This window comes from Talpa occidentalis, unplaced genomic scaffold, assembly GCF_014898055.3.
Source record: "Talpa occidentalis isolate TD23 unplaced genomic scaffold, MPIMG_talOcc4v2.1 talOcc4.12, whole genome shotgun sequence".
Lineage (NCBI taxonomy): Eukaryota > Metazoa > Chordata > Mammalia > Eulipotyphla > Talpidae > Talpa > Talpa occidentalis.
The window spans coordinates 49,463,652-49,486,494 of NW_023601212.1; the positions used below are offsets into that span (position 1 = coordinate 49,463,652).

A 22,843-nucleotide genomic window follows, 5' to 3' on the forward strand; every position below is an offset into this window, starting at 1 on the left:
ACACTGCTGAGGGGAGCAGCAGGCGAGTCAGGAGAGGTCTGCTGCGCCATGTGTGTTGCTCCCTGGCTGGGGATCGAATTTGTGCTGCAGTGGCTGTGTATGTAGTTCATAGGTTGCGTCTTAACCCCTTGCACCACCAGGGAAGCCCTAAATAAATAAATCTCTAAAAAAAGTGAAAAGTGGAGGCAAAAGTGAGGCGAGAGAGAGAAAAAGTGAGGATGGAATCAAGTTAGAGAGATGCTACATTGCTGACTTTGAAGATGGAGGAAGGGGGCCGTGGACCAAAGCATGCACACAACCTCTAAAAGCTGAGAAAGTTGATTATTCTAGTATTATCTAAAGGTATTATTCTAGTATTATCTTCTAGGAATAATTCTCTATGAGGGAACAGATCTGCTGACTCCATTTGAGCTCAACCTATGAACTAATGTGAGCCTGGTGTTGGACTTTGGACCAAACACAACTTCAGAATAATCAATTTGTGTTATGAAGTCACTGAAATTTTAGTAATTTGTTGAGGCAGCAATAGATGTGAATTCAACGTCAATAGAATTTTTGATCTATTAGAGAAGTTGTTCACAATTTTTAAAAAATTATTTTATTTTCTTATATCATTGTTCAATTGTTCATTTTTGTACAGTAATTAGTTTCTTTCCTTTGGTATAGTCCCCATGTTCTTCCCACCACCATATCACCCGTGAACCATCATCATAGTCCCTCGTGTTCATCCCTCCCATTTTTGCCCCCTTCAGTGGTTCACAATTTGATAAAAAAGTTCAACAAGGAATTTTTGTCAGAAACACTGACTCGAAAATTCTCAAAATGGGTTTGAGGAAGCTGGAAGGTTGGGTGTTGTTCGACTGCCACCTTTGCTCTCTCTGTCGGAACACCGTGCCCTGTTCAGCCACAAGTGAAACAAGGACACTACTTAGCCTCAATGTGACAAGCACTGTTACTCTTTTCTCCCTGAACAGTTTCCTTAGGTGCTATTTTAGAATCATGTCCAACCATAATCACATGAAGGAAGGTGGAAATGTGTTCTCTTCCCTACTGGGTTAGTTGTCTTTAGTCAATCTTTATTTATTTTTGCCACATGGGCCCAACAGCAACCTGGGAACCCTCTGTGGGAGTGTCTGGTGATGTAGCTCCCTGGCTTTACGGGATGGTGGTGAAAGGTCCATGATAGAGGACACTCAGGGATGCTGTCAAGGACACTGCCTCAGATCCTAACCAGGCTAGCTTTCTTTGCTTCGAATAAGATAAAAATGTTACTGTGAAGTAGCTCTTTTTTTAATTTCACTTGGCAAAGAGAGGCAGGATATGCAGTTATCCATCGTTTGGGGGAAAGAATACCAGATTGCCCAGCAGGTTTTTGAAAAATGCGCTTTTGTTTGGAACCACAAAACAAAACTGACAAAAAAAACTGAAAAGCAAGGTACATATATTCTGAACGCTAACTGGGCAGTTTTAAACTTAGCCTTGACAACCTGAAACAGGGCTTCTGACCATCTCCAGCAGTTGGTAGGAACAGTTGATCACAAAATCCTTTAAGAATCTGCTGAAAACTGCAGACCCTCTATAGGAAAGAAAGTACATCACAAAAATTGAATACTTTTTAGGGTTTCTCAGACTTCCATCAATTTATCCAGGGACCCTGGGTTATACCCCACCCCAGGCAAAGGTGCCCTAACATGGGTGATATGGGGACAGGTTAGTGGCTCTTTTGAGTCAGAGGAGGCAACTGCTTCTAACAACTATAATGATGAGGCAAATATCTTAAGTATTGTCTGAAAAATTAATTTCTTGATTTTATTAAAGCAAGTCTGATAGTTTCAGCAAAGTTAATTTAATGGTTTTTAAAAACATGTAGCTGTGCATCTTAAAAAGTAAAAGGAACTGGCTATTTTTGAGTTAATTTTGTATTTTCCTTACCACTTTTTTCTTTTTGAACATTTCGTGGGGGTGTGTGTGTGTGTGTGTGGTGAACTTAGCCCTTGAGAATGACATCAGGTTCCTAGTCCTGGGAAACAAAATTCTTTTGCATCTGGTCTCTACTCAAGTTGCCAGTAAACACCAATTTAGATAAATTGATGCTATATTGAGTATTATGAGCATGGGGGTTGGGGACAATTCTAAAAATGAGATTCCATGATCGTAACCTCATAGTCATTGTAGGTGGTTTACTTGAATCAAGAGCTCTCCAAAAATAATTTTCCTTTGTGGTTGGGAAAAATGGAGCCCCATGCTTAGACTGATTTGTAAAGACTGTATTAATTCATCTTGAACCTGAGAACAAGCTCAGCTGGTTAACAGAATGTCCGGTTGTCAGAGCACTGCCTGCTCCCTACCCCTGTCCTAGTCCTCAGACTCCTTCTTCTGTTGCCCATCCTGTCCCACTGTTCTTGTAGCTTGCCAACAGAACTGTCCTGACTAGAATGGAAGGAGGAGATACTGATGAGCCAGCAAACTGTGGGGGCTGAAGACAGGCTGGAGAAGAGAAAAGATGACAAGGACTTGCAGTGGAAATAGAAGCCCTTGGGCAAGGGTGTGAACTGCAACATAAGAAATAACTTAAGATTTGAATGAGAAACAAGTTATGGCAAGAGATACCTTTTTGTTTTCAGGTCTCTGGATGTGTAGGGATTGTAAAATCTTTGTCCTTTTCTTGGTCTCCTCATTAGACAGTTGTGAGTTGAGGTTGTGGGGGAAGATAGAATTCTCAAGGAAAATTTTATATCTTTTGTAGCTGTTGAGTGGAGCAGACATACTCATTATTGTTCGCTGTTGGTGTTGCCCTAATGCTCAAGGACGGCTGTAGAGTTAACATGCCTCTCAAATGGCAAGGAGGATGGAGACCCTTCACAGCAAAGGCCTGAAGGGAGGATGGCAGCTCTTTCTGGTCTTCTAGTTTCTGATCACGAGAAAGCCCGGCCTGGAGAGCCAGGCCTTAGGAGCATGAGCACCATATTCGGTTCTCTGTTCAGCTTCGCCGGCCCCCTTCATTTTTGCAAGAGAACAAGTTGTTTTTGCTTTGTTCTTTTTGACCTTTGTCTTCTCATTAAATAGCCAGCTTCATGGTGGTAAGCAAGACCTTTCCAAGGTAGGCTTGGTGGTCATGACCCAGTTCGAGGGTCAGAGCTGGGTGGAGAGCTTCGGGCCACAAGATTATTATTCAGAGTGATTAGAAACAACCCTTCCACTGACCTGTGGGATACAGTCAAGGCTTCACTCGGTGTTCCAGACATCTGCAGCCACATCACCCATGTCATCCCCTGAGTCAAGGTCAGCTTCTGAACATTTTTCTCATACCTGACCTGTATTCTTGTGGGTCAGTTCAAGAAAAATGCCTCAGATGTTCGCAGACTGGGGTGGGTTTGAAAATCAGACTCCCAGAGGTCCTTGAGTCAGCGGCTTCCTGAGAGGTCGCTCTTCCCTTGACTTCCTCTACTCTGTTCTTTCATCCTCCCCAGTAAGTAGCTTCTTCCCTTTCTAGCCTTTCTTTCTTGCCTGGTAGGAAAGGGAATTAATCAATTCATTTAGTAAATGCTTACTGAGTATCTGCTAAGAGCAGGCTCTATTCCAGGCTTAGGAGATATATCAGTGAACAAGAGAGAAAAAGTAAAATCAAAATCCTTACCATGGCCAGCTGGTCCCTTGCTCTCTGACCCTGTCACCTCCACACCTCATCTCCTTCTCTCCCTTCACTTTGCTTTGCTCCTTCCTTGCTGACCTTCTCGACATTTCTCAAGCTCCCCTTCCTGCCACTGCTCCAAGGCCTTTTTGCACTGGCTCTCCCTCTGCTTGGAAGACTGGAGATCTGCATAGCCCACCCCCTCCCCTTTTGGAGGATTTTGCTTAATTGTCACATTCACATTTGACCTTTCCAGAATACCCATTGTGAAACAGCCACCCCTAGCCCTCCCATCATGTCTATTCACTCCAACCTGATTTATTTCCCCCGGTTGTACGTGTTACTAGCTGACGTAGTATACGTTAACTAATTACTAGCTTATTGCCTTCATGAAAACAGCTTTGGTTTGTCCACTGCTATATCCCCAGTGCTTTCAGAAAGTACCTGAACATTAGGCTTGGGAATAAATATTCATTGAATGAGGACTTAAGCAGTGAGCGAATGACTGAGTAATTGAAAACTCAAGATTCTTAAAGAATGTATCGTCTGGCAGAAGGAAAAAGATAAATATATAGAGTAGCTATAGTTTGTATGTTCAGGTAAGGACTCAGAAGCTGGGCTCTAGGGTCTGACTGTCAAGATTTGTATTGCTGCCCCCTGCCCCACTCATCAGCTATGTCTTCTAGGGAAAGATTACTGACACTCTCTGGATCTCATTTTCTTATCTGTTCAATAGGGATAATACTACTACCACCATATAGGATTTTTGTGAGAATTAAATGAAACAATCCATAGAAAGTGCTTAACACAGTGCCTGGCAATAAATATTAACTGTTGTTATTGGATCATTTGCTGTGATCAAGTGGAACTTGAAAGATTCTTCCAAGTCACCATTTTGGTCTGGTGACTTGGAGAGTTTTCTATTGGAGACCAGAAAGACTGTCCCCGGACACAGTTTTATCTTACGGTTTCTTTGACCCACAGATACCTGGTGGCCCTTTGAAGTACATATTAAACATCTTATCTGCCTCAATAGGCTCTAAGTAATACATTCATCCTCTCTGGAATGTGACTGTGTTTTTAAACATCAGCAACCAGTTAAACATTGTATCAGTTTTTTTTTTTTTTCCTTTTTCTAGCAATTTTTAGGCTGCGGTAAATAGTTGATTAAAGCTGTACCTTAGGACACATTTGTAAGTATCTTTTGCTTTGCGATATAGAGAAAACCATGTCAAAAGTCACTCTGACAGTTTATATTTTAATTTCAGTTTTGTGAGTAACCTTTTAAAGAAGGGCAGTTGCTCCTGGGTAAGTCTTCTTACGAGGTTGGAGCTTTGATTTTAAATCCTTTGCAGAGATTGGAGGTGACACTGTTGACAGGCTTGCCTGTAGCTGTTCTACCACCATTAATTAAACACAAACGCATACACACCCTGTATCTACTCCTCTGGAGTAAATGAGTTGGACTTGACTTTGGTGTTTGATGGGAAGCTATGAGAAGATTCAGGAAACCTCAAAGAAGCACTCTTGATCTTATAAAACTGGCTCTCAAATAACCCAGCTTGTACATTAAAGTGTTGTTGATTCAATGCTCATCTAGTATATTTTTCTATGAAACATTAATTCTCCTTAATGATAAGAAAAGTACAGGGGCAAACAACTATGCCTTCCTCATCCAGTAAGTTCCAGAGGGTTACAGGCTTTTTGCTTTTATCTCATTTCCATCAGTCACCTTTGTAAAATTGTATATACATTTTTTAATTTTTTAAATTAAATTTAATATATTTTTTACATCATTTTTCATTTTTGCACAATGTATCCATTTTTTATTTGCACTTTCATCCTGCTTATGCCTTCAAAATCTCAGTTTTTTTAAGATGGTAAAACTTTATTTCTTTTGCATTTTAGTTTTAGATTTTTGGAATGATCACAGCTATCCTAAAGCTTTCTTCTACTCCGAGGCCTTTAGAAATGAAGCCACAAGCAAGTCAAGATACTTGCATAAGCAAGAGGCCCCATGGTGCCTCTGAAGGGACAGAGCTGAACTTCATATTTGCGAAGTCTGCTTCATGTCTGCTGAGGGAAGCCCAGTACACATTTATTCCCAACAAAGAGCCATCATCATGTTTGTTGGGTGCAGGTCTAAATACTGAGCAAAAGGGACTAAAAACCTGTTCTTGTGGAGTTAATGTTTTAATGGGCAACAGCAAAATCAATTACACGGTGATTAAACTCTTGGAAAGAAAATAAAGCTGTGGCATTAGAATTGGTTTGTGTGTTGTCAGCGGTCAAGGAAGGCCTCACTGATGAGATGCCATTTGACCCGAAGTCACTGAGGGAGTGGGTCATCAGCTGAGGCATGAGAGGAGGGAGCAGGAGGAAACCTGCTTGGCCTGAGTGGAGCAGCACAGAGCCAGGGAGTGAGTGGAGGTGGGAGTCGGGGTCAGGATCAGAGCGGTCAGGGGCCAGGTCACCCAGGGCCTGTGACACAGGTAAGACTTTGGCCTTTTCCCAGAGCAGTGACGGGATCCAATTCCCATGGAACAGGATGCTGGGCAAAGCCAGGAGGCTAGTCAGACAGGTGTTGCATCCACCTAGGCCAGAGACATTGCTAGTCTGGGCCAGGGTGGAAGTGATGAGGCAAGTTTGGATTTACTTATGTTACAAAGGCTGAGCCCAAAGGTGTTCCTGGTGAGTTGGATGGAGCAGAGTTTGGTCTGACCACAAGCTTGTGAGAGCCGAGACACATGCTCAGTCACACTGGCCTTATTTTGTTTATTTATTTATTTATTTATTCATTTGGTATGTATTTATTACATCATTCTTAAACTTTGTACAATGTATGATTTTATCATGAAATTCCCACTACCATTTCACCCATGCAATATCACCATAGTCCCTTGTGCTCTTCCCACCCCCTCCTAATCCTTGTCCCTCTTCCTCTCCTACACAATGTCTCTGATCTGTAGTTGCCTGTTGATTTCGATTTTTACTTTATTATAGTTACTTTTTTCCTGATCCCTTATTTGGTTTCTCTATATTCCTCCTATAAGTGAAATCATCTGATATTTTTCTTTTTCTTTCTGGCTTAATTCACTGAGCATGATCCCTTCCAGCTCCATCCATGTTGCTGCGAATGGCATGGGTTTCTCCTTTTTTTGATTGCTGAGTAATATTCCATTGTGTATATGTACCACATCTTCTTGATCTAGTCATCTTTTTTTGGCCATTTGGGTTGTTTCCAAGTCTTACCATTTGTAAATAGTGCTGCAATAAACATAGGGGTGTAGGTCCTTTTGAATTAATGTTTTTGTGTCCTTTGGGTAGATACTTAGGAGTGGAATTTTTGAATCATATGGAAGCTCCATTTTTAGTAGTTTGAGGAATCTCCACACAGATTTCCATACACTGGCCTTATTTTTGATGGTTCTCACCCATTGTTCTCAGTCCCTATGGTCCTGACGGTGAGCCTGTAAACTCACCAGAAGCCGGGCGACATATCTCTGTGGGCTTCATGGCTCACATTCTGAGCAGTTGGCACTAGTTTAGTTAAGGAGAGAGAACTTTCTCACCAAGGTGAATCACCTGTCCCTAGACACATCCCCTGACGTCTCCTGATGTGTCCCATTTCAGGGAGGAGCCGTAGTGGGTGTTGGTGCGATCCCAGCAGAGCTCAGCAAAGAGTCTGAAAAAGGGCCTCCCAGGTGGCGCAGTGGTTGAGCGCTGGGCTGCGAAGCTGCCCGCAGCCTCTGCAGCGCCGGTTCAATCCCCAGCTGCTCCCCGGCCACCGGCGGAGGGTCCCACATGGCACGCAGACCTCTCCGGCCACCCGCTGCTCCCCTCAGCAGTGTACTTCGGTCCTTCTGCCTGCTCTGCTCCCCGCTCTGGCTCTGGTGAATTCTCTCACCCTCCTGCGCTTCTGACTGTACCCAGTGCTTGTATAAATAAATAAATAAATAAATCTTTTTTTAAAAAAAAAAAAGAGTCTGAAAAAATGTAGAGGATGAGCAGGAGGACCAAGAAGCTGGAGCAAGGAGGGGAGTAGGGAATAGGAGGATCAGGAAACTTTTGGCATGGATTTCTCTGAAGAGAGAAACATCTAAAGCAGTAAATTGTGTATCTTTCCTGGGAGAGGGTCTTTCCTTTTTGATTCTTTCTCTCATTGCTTCCAGTTGGTAAAAGATGCAGTCTTTCCAGAATCACCAAAGAGACAATTATGAACTAACCACAATGGGACAAAAACAAAGAAGAAGTCATTGAGCACTGAGTGGGAGGGTTTCTGGAGCACTTGGGCCAGATGAGTGAAGATCTAGTGGTTGTCTGAGAGCCCCCCCTTCCCTGCTTCCACTCTCAAATTTCCTACTGAAATAACCCACAGAGCCTGCTCTGAGAGAAATGAGGGCATGGTTCATTCACTACGATGGTGGCCAGGGAGAGAGCCAAGAAATCCCACTCTGTTTATTTACTGGGAGTCTCATTTCCTATGCCTGCCTTGCTCACGTGGGACTGAGTAAAGCTTAATCTAACAATTCTTATCTGAGGGAAAGCAAAGGGTAGCCCTGGAAGTCCTCTAAATAGCAGGTGCGGAACAGAATGAGGAGGAACAGGGAGGGCAGAGGTCAGTGGAAAATAACTTTTGGGAGTCTAGAAGCCCATAAGGCTGATGAGCTAGAGATAGGGGCAGGTGAAGGGCCTGGGGGTTGATGCCTAAGGGTGCAAACTGGAACCTGCCAGGATAGGGTGACAGGGAGCCCAGATGGACTGGGTCAGGTCAGATGGGGTTTTATTTTTAAAAGGATCTGTAAGTCCTGGGAACAAGGGACCATAAGGGTACTGGGGTCTTTAATCCCATTAGCAGAAAATAAAAGTGTGCTCTGGTTCTTTATTGATAGAAGAGAAACTGCAGGAACCATCTAGGCCTTATAAGTCGATATAAAGAAACCTCAAGAATCTAAAGTGATTTTACTAAATGTACAATCTGAACTGAAGGAAACATGCTAACTTTGCACAAAACAGGCTTGCTTTCATGGGGAAGGAAAGTGTACAGTGTGATTAGGGACTGATCACCTGCTTAGTAAATTTTGAGTTTGTAAGGAGACAGAATGAAAGTACCCATTGTTTTCCCAAAAAACTGCACCTCTTCCCCAGTCACTTTGTATAGATCAGCCTGGGCTCAGTGTACCCATAACCGCCTTCCTGGTGGCCAACGCATAAGAATTCCATTCTGCGGTGCTTGGCTCATCTCAGCCATTATTTGAAGGACCAGAATTATTTCCATAATCCTTCTCCCATAGGACGTACTGCAAGGAGACCAGACTCCCGCATGCAGCACGGCGCGGTCCTTGTGTGCTGGTGGCAGAATGGGGCTGTGTAGCTTGTGAGAAACCAGGAATAGCTAATTCTCCTGCTAAGGGGAGATCTCATTTCATTTCAAAAACCTGAAAAAAATGTTAACTATTGGGCCTCCCCTGGTGGTGCAGTGGTTGAGCGCTGGGCTGCGAAGCTGCCCGCAGTTTCTGTAGCGCCAGTTCGATCCTCGGCCAAAGGCGAGGGCCCCACATGGCGCGCAGACCTCTCCTGCCACCCACTGCTCCCCTCAGCAGTGTACTTGGGTCCTTCTGCCTGCTCTGCTCCCCACCCTGGCTCTGGTGAGTCCTCTCACCCTCCCGCACTTCTGACTGTACCCAGTGCTTGTATAAATAAATAAATATATCTTAAAAAAAAAAAGTTAACTATGAAAGAGAAATTTTAAAATTGTGTGATCCACTTTTCAATCATTTTGCTTTAGAAATACAGATATACCCATTGAATAAATATCAATAATATGGCCTCATTTTTTGATTTTTTGATGCTCTTTCATAAACATTTCTTTCCTGAATTACTCCTAAAAAGCTTGACTGTTATTTGGGGGTTGATAGTGAGTGGAGTAGCTTTCCACCACCACTGACTGCTTTTGTCTGTTTGTTTTTAATCTGTACAGGTATGGAAACCTGACAAGCCCAAACTGTGAAGAGGATGGAAGCCAGAGTTCTTCAGAGTCCAAGACAGTGATCAGAAAGTAAGTGGCTTTTCTCCATCCCAGCTCTCAGCCAAGACTTGGAGTTTGAAAAAAACCCAGCTCACTAGTTAGGTGATTCCTGTGGGTGTTGCCATAGTTTTTTTTTGTTTTGTTTTTTTTTTTTTTTTTTTCCCACCAAGTATAACTAGAATTACCTTTTGATTATCTAACAATGTTTATTTATCCATCCAGTAACAATGTACCAAGCACCTGATTGTTGTTCAGGGATAGGATCATGAACCCAAAAAACAAGCCCCAGTTCTTTCAATGTTGATTCTTTAGCAGGGTGAGAGGCAGAATCCACACAGAAAAAGGACGACTAAGGAGGAGCGGGGGCTGGATCCTGAGGAGATTCAGCCTGAGGAGATCCTCATGAGAGTCTGATTTACCCAGGCACCAGGAGTGGCGACCCTGGGCAGAGACCTGGCTGTGGGACCAGCCAGGCCCTGAGCATCCAGGCACAGAGTGTGGAAGAGGCTCTGTTCTTCTGTGCCCGAGGAGCAGTTGGGAGGCCAATGAGGCTGAGCAGGAGTGAGGTGGCAAGCGCCAGAGGACGAGAGCTGTTACTGGGTGTAGCCTGGGTCTCACAGGCACATGAAGGCCTTGGAAAGAACATTGGATTTTATTCTGAGGGAAAAAGGAAATGTTTAGGAAATTTTGAAGAGAACGATGTTTCTGCCTGATTTATATTTCAAAATGCTTGCTCTGGTTCTATGCAGCAAACAGACCATGGCAGTGGGGATAGGGTAAGGGTGGCAGTAAGGAGCCTGGTCAGGACCCCGGCAAGGATCCAGGCAAGGGGTGATGGTAATGTGGACCTGAACTCCAACAGTGGGGACTGTTGAGGGACCCAGCTTCCCCAGAGGTCTGACAGGACATGGAGGAGAAAGAAGAGGCTGGGTTGCCCCCTGAGGGTTATGGTTTGAGCAACTGATAGGAAGGACCTCGGCTTTATGAAACAAGAAATAGTGGTGAGGAAGAGCAGGTTTGTACGAGGAGCTTTGTCTATAACTTACCATTAGGCATGTTAACATTGAGGTCATGGATGAGTCTAGATTCCAAGGACATAGACATTTAGGCATCCTTGGTTTATAACTTGATACTTAAAGCTGTGGGACTTATGTGACCTCCTGAGGAGGAAGGGCAGTTAGAGAGGAGACAGGTCCAGAGACTGAGCCTTGGCTTCCTTCAGTGTTTAGTATCCAGTAGTGGAGATGAGAACAGAACAGGGAGAGGGGAGGGAGAAGGAAGTTGTTGAGCTCCAGAAGACAGTAGAAGAAAGGTTTTCAGGGGCCAGTGACCAGCTCTATTGGATGCCACCGTATATGAAATAAGAGGAGTCTGAGAGTAGCACCTCAGTCTGTGGAAACTTTGAGAGGCACCATCTTGGTGGATGGAGGTGTGGGTTAGGAGAGGAAGTGGGGACCAGCTCTTCAGAGGAGTTTTGTTATAAGGACCAATAGAGAAATAGGAAGAACGATGATCTGAAGGTCAATGGAGGGTGTTTCGTTTTTCATGTCCCAAACCAAGCCTCATGGCTTAGAATCTGCATTTTAACAAGATTCTCAAGTAATGTTTTTTTTTTAAATGGGAGGCAGTGTATGCTGATGAGAGTCAGCTAGGAGACGATGAAGAAAAACCACAATGCAGCCATAAGGGCCTCTAGGGGAAGTATCCCTGAGTATATGGGAGAGATGCCACGGTATCTGAAACCACCCAAAAATAAATACTTATCTGGGGGCCAAAAGTCTGGGGGAAGGGTAGCCCTAAGTTATTAGAAAACTGAGCATGTTTTTTAAGAGTTCAGGTAGTTTTGGAATAATTTTACTGGATGGGCCATAACTTTCCAGAAAATAAAACACACCAGCATAGATATTTGAATGCCAAGTGCAAGTGTGGTGAGTGAACAAATACTTTATTCTTTTTTTTTTTTTTAAAGATTTGTTTTTATTTTTATTTATTTATACAAGCACTGGGTACAGTCAGAAGCGCAGGAGGGTGAGAGAATTCACCAGAGCCAGAGCAGGGAGCAGAGCAGGCAGAAGGACCGAAGTACACTGCTGAGGGGAGCAGCAGGCAGCAGGAGAGGTCTGCGCGCCATGTGGGACCCTCCTCCGGTGGCCGGGGAGCAGCCGGGGATCCAACTGGCGCTGCAGAGGCTACAGGCAGCTTCGCAACCCAGCGCTCAACCACTGCGCCACTGGGGAGGCCCACAAATACTTTATTCTTAGACGACTTGGTGAAGGCTTTGTAGAGAAGGTGACATTTGAGGTAGATGTTGAAGGAGGGCAAAGATTTTGGCAATAGAGCCACCCAGGCAGAGGGAGCAGTGAGACCAAATCAGGGAAATGCAATGTATGTGGCATTTTGAGGAACAGCACAGAACCAAGCACTGCCTCAGTGTCCATGTTGGGGAGGGGAGTTTACAGAGCTGAAGCTGGATCATGGCTGTCAAGAGAATTTAGAATTTCCCTGGTAAGCAGTGGGTGTCAACCCCAAAATCTTTTACTGGAGCAAAACAATATAGTGAGGTAGGTGGTTTGGGGGATGGATTAGACTTAGAACCTTCCTATTCAAAGTGAGGTCCCGGGACCAGCATCACCTGGGAGCTTGTTAGAAATATGGAATATCAAGCCCCAACTTAGATGTCCTGGGTTGGAATCTGCATTTTCAGAAGATTCTCTCAGTAATTCCTATGCACTTTGCAACTGAAAAACATAGAAATAGAAGGTTTTACATTTAATTTTTTAACCATGGCTACTTAAATGTATTTTCAAAAAGAACCTTTTAATGTAGAACGTTTTAAAGCATATGAAAAGCAGCAGTGCTGTAGTAATGGAGTGACTGTCTTGTCAAATGTAATCTACATCTGTGATCACATGCAGAAATGAGTGTGTTGTTATCCACATATTTTGGAGCTGAGTCAGATATACAGCTGGAGGAGTGTAGTGGTGAAAAATACCCAGTGCTCTCTCTTTCTCAGGGGGTGTTTTGTGATTAAGTAGGTTTTTGGGAAGTAGCAGTTAAAGAAAATGGATGTGTACACAAGATGCCCATTATTTTAAAGGCCCCTTCAAAACTTCATTCAGATTCATTGTCCACCAGGAACAGTAATGTGGGTGAGACTCCAGGATAAGCTGTTTCAAAAGGCTTTCCAGTTTTAAGCATATGAGACCTTCACAAAGAACTTCACATAGAACTCCCCTGAGGGGTCCATCGTTAGGGACAATTGTCCTTTCCCAAAGTCTCACAATGAATTGGTAGAAAGTTCTTGACCCTTTTCCTCAGACTGAGTTGCCTTTTAAAAAAATTATGCTTGATGAAAATATGCCACTTTATCTTATAATGGGTTGCTCTGTCCTACAAATCCTGGAATGTTAAAATCCTTTCTTTCTGCTGACCTTTCTTCCTTCCATTTCCCTTTTTTTTCTGTCTTTTCTGTTTTTTCCCCCACTTTTATTAGTTTTCATCTCACTTCACCATTATTTTCTGTTCTTTTTCTAATTAGCCTTGGCCTGATCATTTCTGGACTAGACAGGGTCACTGCTGTGACTTTCTGAGAGGAAATTCATAAAGCACCTTCTCCCAGCTGCATGGAACATGTTGAAAGCTAGAGATCATCCCTGACCTCCGGCTTCTGGCTTGGATCAGGATAGAAGGCTTCCTGAGGCTGACAGTTTATGGAGGAGAGAGGAGTGTGTGCCAGTTGATGCTTTATGGGGAGCTTTTTGCCCCCCCAGAGGACATTTGGCAATATCTGGAGACATTTCGTTGTGTCACTTGGTGGGGGTTGATGCTACGAGGCCAGGATGGTTGTCAAGCTTTCTACAGTGCAAGGGACAGTCCCGCGTCTCCTACCCCAGGGCAGTCTGACCCTCAGTGTCAGCAGTGGGGAGGTGGGAAACTCTACTGTATGGTAATGAGGCTGCAATCTTCAAGTAAAAACTATCTTCATTTATGATTATTTAAGTCAGATATGAAAATACAAGCCTGCTTATTTGGAAGTTGATTTATTCACATCCCTTCTTATAATGAGGAGGTCCAGGAGCCATGAAAGATGAAGAATCCTGGGTGAGGAGCTGGGAGAACTCAACCTGGTTCCTCTTGATCCTTCTGTCACTTACCAACACATGGCCTAGTCACTAGACCTCACTCAGTTTCTGAGCCCCTTTCAAGTTAGTTTAATGATGTCTGCGATACAGTTCATTTAGTTTTCACTTCATCTTTTTAACAATGACAGTGAAAAATGAATGGAAAATAAATAAATAGATGACAATGAGTGTCAGAAACAGAGACATGGTCCAAATACTACCTTATGTTTTTGAGAGGAACCTTTGCCCTTATTTCTCTGTTTGGAGAGATTCTGGAACCAGTTCTGATAAAATAAGAATGAAAAATCCACAGTTTCTGTGATTTGCTTGTTATTAACTGTGACATCACACCTGCCCCCTGGTCATTCGAGCCAAGCTACAGCAGTGTCTGGGGGGTGGTGAGGAACAGCCAGATGCCAGTTGTTTTCCTTTGCTGTGAGTCGGCTTTCTTGTGATTTCAGGTGGGAAACAGCAGGAATTCGATGACATTCTAGGAAGTAAACATCCTGTTTAGGGAGGATGCCTTGGGTTTTGCAGTCTGGGATGGGGGCGGATGGGGAAGCAAATGGGTTTAACTGTGAAGTGAAAGATGCTCAACTGTTTGGTTTTCCAGTTTTTGCTTGTGCAGCACAGGCCTATGCTTACATGTTATTCGGGCTCCCAAGTCCAAGTTCACCAGCTTTCCTGTATATCTAAATATGATCTAATCAATCTTTCAGAAGATAAAAAAACATAAAGAAAGAAAACATGGACATACAGATGGAACATTGAACATAAAAGACTGCCTGGTGGGGTTTGGGGCCTCAGCTGGTTCATATTTTCATGCTTTATAAAAAGTGTCAGATTATGCAGTGAGGCCACTTGTAATTCCAATCCCAAGAGTGCCTACTTTAGGCTTTGTGCAATATTGGGAAGCTTTAAAGTTATCTTGCTGAAACCAGCGTTCCTTCAGTTGCAAGGAATTTAGCTTCCAAGGCTTCTAGATGTCAGTGGTCATTTGCCACACAGTGGTTTCTAATGCTAGTGCTAGACTGAAGTGTATAACGAGGTACAACATGTTTATTTCTCCAATCTCTAAACTGGATAGCCACTATTTGGAAATCTGGAAACTTGCTTCCTATGTCAAAAGAAAACATGCTTGCCCATGCTCATTCTACGTATGCCCCTTTCTTCCTTCCTGCTGACATTTTTATATAATAAAGTGCTGTCTTTTTAGCATAATAAAATCTGAACCAGATGGAAAAAGAAACCCCCCAATGCAGATTTATCACAATCACTGAATTTGGAAGGGAAGAAAGTATAATGAAGGCATGTTCACCACACAGAGCCTGGACACCACGGATCTGAAATGGGGCTGAGATTAGAACAGCTATAGGTATAATATTATTTAAAGAGGTTTAAAACTCTGAAATGGACCTCTTTTTATTATTTTCCCTTAATGGCTATTTTTAGTTGAACTTGCTTCTGTTTCTTTTTGGTTAATTGAATCTTATCGCTTCCCTCCCGGAATGTCATGTCCTGCTCTCTCAAACTCTTTGCCATAGCAGCCCTTCAAATTGTTGAAATCATTCTGCTTTCATTTTTAAACGTTCAGATGATACAAATGTCATTCTTGTAATCTTTTCCCAGAAGTCGTAAATAATGACACCAGATTTCCATCACTTGTTTAGAAAGGATCTTGTAAATAGTAGTAATCCAAGGTCTTGGAAGTACTTTAAAGAAAAGTGAGAGAAGTTCAAACAAGTTGGCTGTGATTCTTTAATGTCGAAGCTTTGTAAAAGAGAGGAATTAAAAATTTTCCCAGTGACTTGGCAGTCCATATTCACCTCAGAAAACTGAGATACCCTAAGAAGGCAATTGACAAAACTCTGAGTGATTGTAACGAAATGAGAAAAGAAGGAGAGATGGGATCAAGAAAAGAGCAAAAATTAGATTTTAAAACTCCACATTCAGAAGAAGTAATGAGTCTAAATGTGAAAGGAACATTTTCTCTTTTTAAGTAAAAGTGAAGCAGAAGAATTATGGAGAATTGATAACACCACTGAAAAGAGCCTGGTATTGTCTTTAAAACATCCAGACTGGGGCCTCCCCCGTGGCGCAACAGGTTGAGTGCCGGGCTGTGAAGCTGTCCGCGGCCTCTGCAGCGTGGGTTCAATTCCCGGATGGCCAGGGAGCTACCCACATGGCACAGCAGACCTCTCCTGTCTCACCCGCTGCTCCCCTCTGCAGTGTTTTAGGTCCATCTGTTCTGTTCCCCACTCTGTCTCTGGTGAATTCTTTCACCCTCCCGTGCCTCTGGCCTGTACCCCAGTTCTTGTATAAATAAATAAATCTTAAAAAAAAAAATCCAGACTGGACACAGAAAAATAGGAACTGTAGTTGTACAAGTCATTGACATCTTGAATCAAAATTTAATGGAAGAGTGTGGAAAGCAACCAAGCAGAAATTTTCTAATAATTAAGGAGGGGTGAAGCAATATCAATAGTCAGTGGTTTGGAAAGAAGACAAATTGTTCACCTAAGTATCTCATCGGTTTTCTACATGTCAGAGAACAGCAAACAGATTTCCCAACCTGCTCTCCAACCAGACTCTCATACTCCATTTACCTGGCAGCCTCGTCCAGGATGAAAATGAGGACCCCGCCTGCCGCACCAACCAAGCGCTGCGTCTGTGGTGTGAAGTGTGCTTACCTGTGCCAAGCATTCTGCGGCACCTCTGTGTCTTTTTCTATCACAGATATATTGTGAGACAGTATCCTCATTTTATAGGTGTGGCAACCAATGCTTCAGAGAAGTTACACACATAGACTAAAACCAAGCAGCGGTTTGAGGAAGGCCTGGTAGTTAACTCAGATCTCACAGACTCCAATGGCCTTGGGCTCCTCTCCATTGTGCTCTTGGGCCTGCCATTTTGGGGTCTCAGGTGCTGTGAGTGCCCCCACATTTGGAGTGTGTGAAGATCTAGGTGATGGTATCACCATTGTGACTGATCTTTTCCCTTCACTTGCTAGCATTCTAAAATCTTACAGTTGGGGTTATTTCTTTGAATCTATGTTGTTATATTTAGCTGTATAGCTTTATCATGGAGTAGACACCCTGAGCAATGTCCCCAAACAGCTGCTAGAAATGTGGAAGTTAGACTTGTTTCCTGGGGAAGGGGAGAGGTTGAAGGGTGTAAGGAAGAAGAAGGAAGTCTGTCCATCAGTCCGAGCGCCTGCTTCCTGTTCCTGGTGGCTTGTGGCATCTGTCATTACCAGCGGAACATTATCATCATGATAAAAGCCCTTAAAGGCCTCAGCAAATTTTTCATTAGAGACCTATTTATAACATGAAAACTCCCTTCTCAGGTTGGGAAGGACTGGAGAGTAATGAGTTATTGAGGTCCCTGAAAAATAATTCTGGTGAGTGGCAATGGCCTTGTGTCATAATAATCATTAGAATTCGCTGACTGCTTTGTAGGAGTAGACCCTGTATTAAGGACTGTATATCCTTTTGTAATAACTCCATGTATTATGACTCCCATTTTACAGATGAGGAATCTGGGACAGAGAGAGGTTAAAGAACAAGTCCACAATCATACAGGGAATAAGTAAAAGAGCTGGGATTGACCCAGACCTTAACCTCTACACTGGCTTCTACTTCTTTCCCTGTGAAAGTGAAAATATTCCCCTTAAGTACTTATGCATTTTTTATTAAGATTTTATTTTTTATGATAGTTTAGATTTATATATAAATTCAGCAAATAGCACAAAGTGTCCCCTGTCTCTTCCTCACATGGCTCCCTGTTGCTAATATCTCATAGAACATTCATTAAAATTAGTGAACCACTATTGGTACATTATTAACTCAAGTCCACAGTTGATTCTCATTTCCTTAATGTCCATTTTCTCTTCCATAATGTCCAGTCTTCCTGGGCTCCTCTTGGCCATGATAGTCTGTTGGATTTACCTTGTGACCTTCACAGCTTTGGGGACATATACTGACCAGGATGCCCCTTTAGTGGAAATTTTTCATAATTTGGCTGATGTTTTTCTCACAGTTCAACTGAAGTTTATGAGGTTTTAGAGGAATATCACAGAGATAAGATGCTGTTCTCATCACTTGATGTTAAGAATACGTATAATCGATGTGATATACGACTGGATGAAACAGTATTTTTTTTTTATATTTCTTTATGGAAAATATCTGTTTCCCTTTTCTCTACCATAGTGCATGTTTGGAAGGAATTTACTGTGTCCAGCCCACACTTCCCTCATTTACAGTGAAGTATCTACCTACTGTATTTGGAAAGCTTCTACGTGAGAGATTTGTCTCCCCATGTATTAACATAGTCATTTATTTATATCAGTGTGGATGTATGAATATTTATGTTATACTTTGGGTTTTAATACAGTGCTACTTCATTTCCTTAGCTGCTCAGCATTAGTCATCAGGAATTCTTTTAGTTGACTTCTGAATCTCTATGTTATAACAATATTATTAGGGGCTTGTTTGCTTGCTTGTTTGAACCCTTCTTCATTTTGTGGTGCTCCTATTTTCCCCTACCCTCGAATCAGCCATTTATTCAAAAATATCTGGTTCTTGTATTGGAGACGTATATTAGAAACCGATCTCTGGAGCTCTGTGTGCTCATTTCTACTGGGGGGGTCATTTCCATTAGGTCCTCTCAGCTGACAGGACTAGAAAATGCATGTGTATACTAATCTGCGAATATACACATATCTGTAAATATTTCCCGGTCTAACCACATGCATCTATTGTGTCAGACATGAGTTCTTACTGATGCCTCCAACTCAAATCCTTCTCACCTTCCCCACTTGCTTATTTGTAAATTCCCTCCCCAACAGTGAGGAAACTGGCTCCTACCACCTGCCATCCACTTGCTTGTTCAATGTCAGTTACATGTATAGCAACATCCAAATCCCTAACTCGTATGCCTTGTGGGAAACAACTTTACCAAGTGGAGTGCAGTGCTTATGTGTATACATTTCCTTGGTCTTTAGTCTTCAGTCTTATAGACTTCAGTTCTTCTTTTTAAAATGATAAAAATGGCAAGTACTTTTTGAGTACTCCCTTTGTCCTAGGGACAAAATATTTACTTGTATTATCTCTTTTAGACCTCACAACACCCATAAAAGGGCTCTATTGTTATACAATTCACAGATTAGGAAGTCGAAGCATGAAGAACTTAAGTGACAGCAAATAAACCACAAAACTGGACTTGGTCTAAGTCTAGAGACCACGTTTAGCCACATCAGCTATGCTACACGTAAAAAGCAGACATCTGGGAGACCTCTTATGTTTTTCCTCATGGGGAGCAGTTGCTGGCGCCCTGAGTCAGGTTTGGTGATAGGGGTTAAGTGTGTGTACAGTACTCCTCTGCAACTTCTGCAAATTTGCCTTCAGATGCCAGGGCCTGTGCATGTATTTTAGGGAGGAAGGACAGGTGTGCCAACACCCTTGACTTTGGGGTAGCTAGTTTGAGGCTCATCACCTTTTCTTGGCCTTTCCCCACACATATTTACTCGATACTTCTCTGTGGCCTTCCTGTCACAACTTTTTCTTCCTTCTCCGTGTTTTGGAGCTTCTCTTCTCTAATGACCTCATGGTCCCGCACTTGACTTCCCTGCATCTACCTACCTGTGCTTATTTGGAACTCTGACTTTATTTCCCTGAGCCTCTTTTAATTCCTCTTTCTTTCACATTCCCTTCCCGCCTTCCAATCCCCGCTCACAACTAGTACTAAAAAATGCAATGGAAAGTACAAGAAAGCATGGCAAGATGACCTTGACAAGTCCAGATAATTGTTTCCATCCATTTCAGGAAAAAAAAAGTGTGTGTGGGGGGGAGGGTCTCTGGTCCTTCCTTTGTTCACGTTCACTAGGAAAATCACCTAGCCGGAGGTCTCAGAGGCTGTTGCTGTCTGGCAAACCTCACACAGAAGAACTCGCCTGTGACTAGGAGAACAAGGTGTGGAAGGTCTGACTTGAGGCCAGTGTCAAGGGTGACTTTGTGTTTTTTACCCGAAGGTCAGCATGCTCTGGCTCCTGTCCTCAGGCTTGGCAACCCCTACACTGATTTTCTTACCTTTTCTCATGTGCATTAGGCAGAGAGCCTGTTCTTGGAGACTATCCCAAAAAATTCTGCTGCTTTTTGAAAATTTTGAAAATGTCTTATCTTCTGCAGATGATTAAGTAACAATGCGTTATTATCTCAAATCGATTTCTGGGGAGAGGAAAGTGTTTTAAAGGGACAGAGTTATTCTTTTTGCCATGGTAATCCTGTTTCTTGGAGGTTTCATATTGTGGAAGAGATGACTTCATGCCTAGAATATTTTTTATTAAACACTTTACCAATTCTGGAGTATTTTACTGCCTATGGGATTTTAATAAGATTTAATGCATTTACCTACAATCTCTGGATGCATTAAAAATCTGTGGTTTGTGCCTAACAGCAGCTAAATGCTCTCCTCAGCCCCCTTGCTCTGCATTGCATGCCTCAAGCTCTGTGAAATGTCTAGAAGTTTTGTCCTGTCTCCTTGTACCTCTCAAGTGAGGAAGGCATCTGTCTTATATCTTCTACCAGGTGCTGTTGAGTGTAACTGCTCCTTGCCTAAAAAATCTCACCAGTTTCCATTCTTCCCCTCCTTTCCTTCTTTGTGTCCCTTAAAAGTGTTTTGTTCTCTCACCTCAGGACCTTTGCTTATGCTCTTGCCCCAGAGTCTTCACCCTGCTAACCCCTTCTTACCCTTTTGATCTCAGCTTTCACATTTTATTTCCTCAGGGAGGCTCACCTTGAAGCTGCATTAGCTCTCTGAAGGTGAGCCCCTAGGGGTCCCTAGATGCCCGGCTTATAACATCCTTCACATAAGCAATTAGCTTTTGTGAAAATGGAAAATGAAGGGCACTCAATAAATGCTAGTTCCATTTGTGAATTAATTCTGCCCACATGGGTGTGTTTTCTTTGAAGGAAAAGTCTGAGGATCTACATTAGTCATTTCTACACACTGGTGCCTAAGCACGCCTTCCCTCCCCCCATAGGCCATTGCCGTGGTTTAGAAAAGGCTCACTGGCAGCAAGGTTGTGCACAGGCCAGGAGGGCTTGCAGTAGGAAAAGCAATTCTGGTTGTCCCTTCTGCCCTCAGGTTTGGGTCCTGCACCTGGCCACCCACCCAGCATGCTCTCTCAGATAGGCACCTCCCCTGGCACTGAGTAATGTTCTGTAACCCACCCAAGATTACTTGGGGTCTGAGTCATGTGCTGACTTTTCTCTGTACTGAGTTTAGATTATGTCCAAGTCTTAGTCTTTCCATTTGGAAATTACTTCTTCAGTCTTCACGAGTCATTCAAGAGGCATGACTTTCAGTTTGTATTATAATCCTATGTCCTTGAATTGAACTGATCCGTCCTAAGGGTGATGCCTAGGGAGTGGGTGTGTGTACTGCTGCATGTGCATGCATGTGTGCATATGTGCATGCAAGCATGTGTGTGTGTGAGTGTGCAGGTGTGTGAGTGTGCACATGTGGTAACTGTCCACAGTGACTGTCTTCCTTCCGCAGACGTGGGTCCCCAGGTGCTGCAGCTACGTTTCTATTCTGTGTCATTCTCTCTAGGACAGGTGGCAGATTCTTTGATTTGATTTCCTTGCATGCTGATTGATTTTCACTGAACCGTCTTACCCTTTTTCGAGCCCTTCCTTTTGTGACTTAAGGCAAGCAGTTTCAAGACTGCTAACAGTTATGTGTTTTTGCAAATGTTTTGCCAAATTCTTATGAACATTGTGCCCCATGAAATCACAGCCAATTGCTGTCAGGTCGAGGAAAGCAGGTATTCTTATATCTCTTGTCTAGATAGGGGTCAGTGGAATGAAGTGACCCACTCAGCTCCCTTAGTTGACAGGTGGCAGAGTGGATGGGGAAGCAGGATTTTCTTCTCCAGCCTCCTAGTCTGTGTTCTGTGTGCAAAGCAAAGTACCTTCTCCAGTTTAGCAGTCACACCTCTCCTGTAAATCTGTGACTTTAAACCAGATTTCCCCTCAGTATGCAAGTTCTTCATATCCTCCCCAGCTCTGGCTACTAAGTTAGATCTTAGAAGAGGCCAGGAAGGCTAGAGTGGAAAAGTCATGAACCAGGAACCCTTTTGTCTCCATCATGATTTTGTGATACCGCTTTCTTTTTGGAAATCTTCAAAATTTCACATTTGATCTGCTTCATTAGTCTATCAAGAATGCCAAGTTTCTTCCTAGGACCGGCAGACATAGGCTGTGGTGAGCAATGTCTATGTTCCAGGTCTTTCCAGAAAGCTGCCCACCCTGGCAGGCCAAGCACTCTGCTGACAGGAGGGCAGTGGTCAGCCTGGTGTTTTATTGTACTGTTGGTGTATTTCTTTCCCTTCTTCTCTTTCTTCCTCCACCTCCCACTTCATTCCTCTTTTGTGTGAAAATGCTTTTTGTAGCTAATTCAGCCCCTGGGTTTGCAGTGAACTCTCAAAGCTTCTTAGGCTAATCTGCAGGAAGGGCACTGTCAACAAGGGCAAAATGAGTGGATCTCCAGAGCCAGTTAAAAACCACAAATGGGGGCTCCTCTGGTGGCACAGGCGGTTGAGCACAGCGCTGTGAAGCTGTCCGCAGTCTCTGTAGCGTGGGTTCGATCCCGGCTGGCTGCAAGAATCCCACATGGCGCAGCAGACCTCTCCTGTCTCTCCCGCTGCTCCCCTCAGCAGTGTGTTTTGGTCAGTCTGCCTGTTCTGTTCCCCGCTCTGTCTCTGGTGAATCCTCTCACCCCCCTGCGCATCTGGCCTGTACTCTGGTTCTTGTATGCATGAATAAATAAATCTTAAAAACAAAACCACAAATGTGCATTTGAAGATAAGTCCAATCTGGACTAAGGTCCCTCTATAGAACCTTCCAATAGATCTTCTGAGGCTGCCTTTTTGCATGGAAGGGAGTTATGTGAGTTCTCTGGAAATACACAAACACACAGATAGAACAAGGAGGTATATTTTGCAATTGTCTGTAATCATGAGAATCTGAAAATAATTTACATACCTGCTTCATAATATAAGAA

General features: G+C 43.2%; 1 protein-coding gene across 5 annotated transcripts in view; it reads left to right on the plus strand.

Annotated features, from left to right (window-relative positions):
• The window catches only part of RGL1 (ral guanine nucleotide dissociation stimulator like 1), a 268,038-nt gene that overhangs the window by 193,888 nt on the left and 51,307 nt on the right, over positions 1-22,843 (plus strand). For all 5 annotated transcript variants that reach the window (XM_054693406.1, XM_054693404.1, XM_037506288.2 and 2 more), the window contains one exon: positions 9,612-9,689. In XM_054693406.1, coding sequence (XP_054549381.1) covers positions 9,612-9,689 — 78 coding nt within the window. The remainder of the gene's footprint in view (positions 1-9,611; positions 9,690-22,843) is intronic.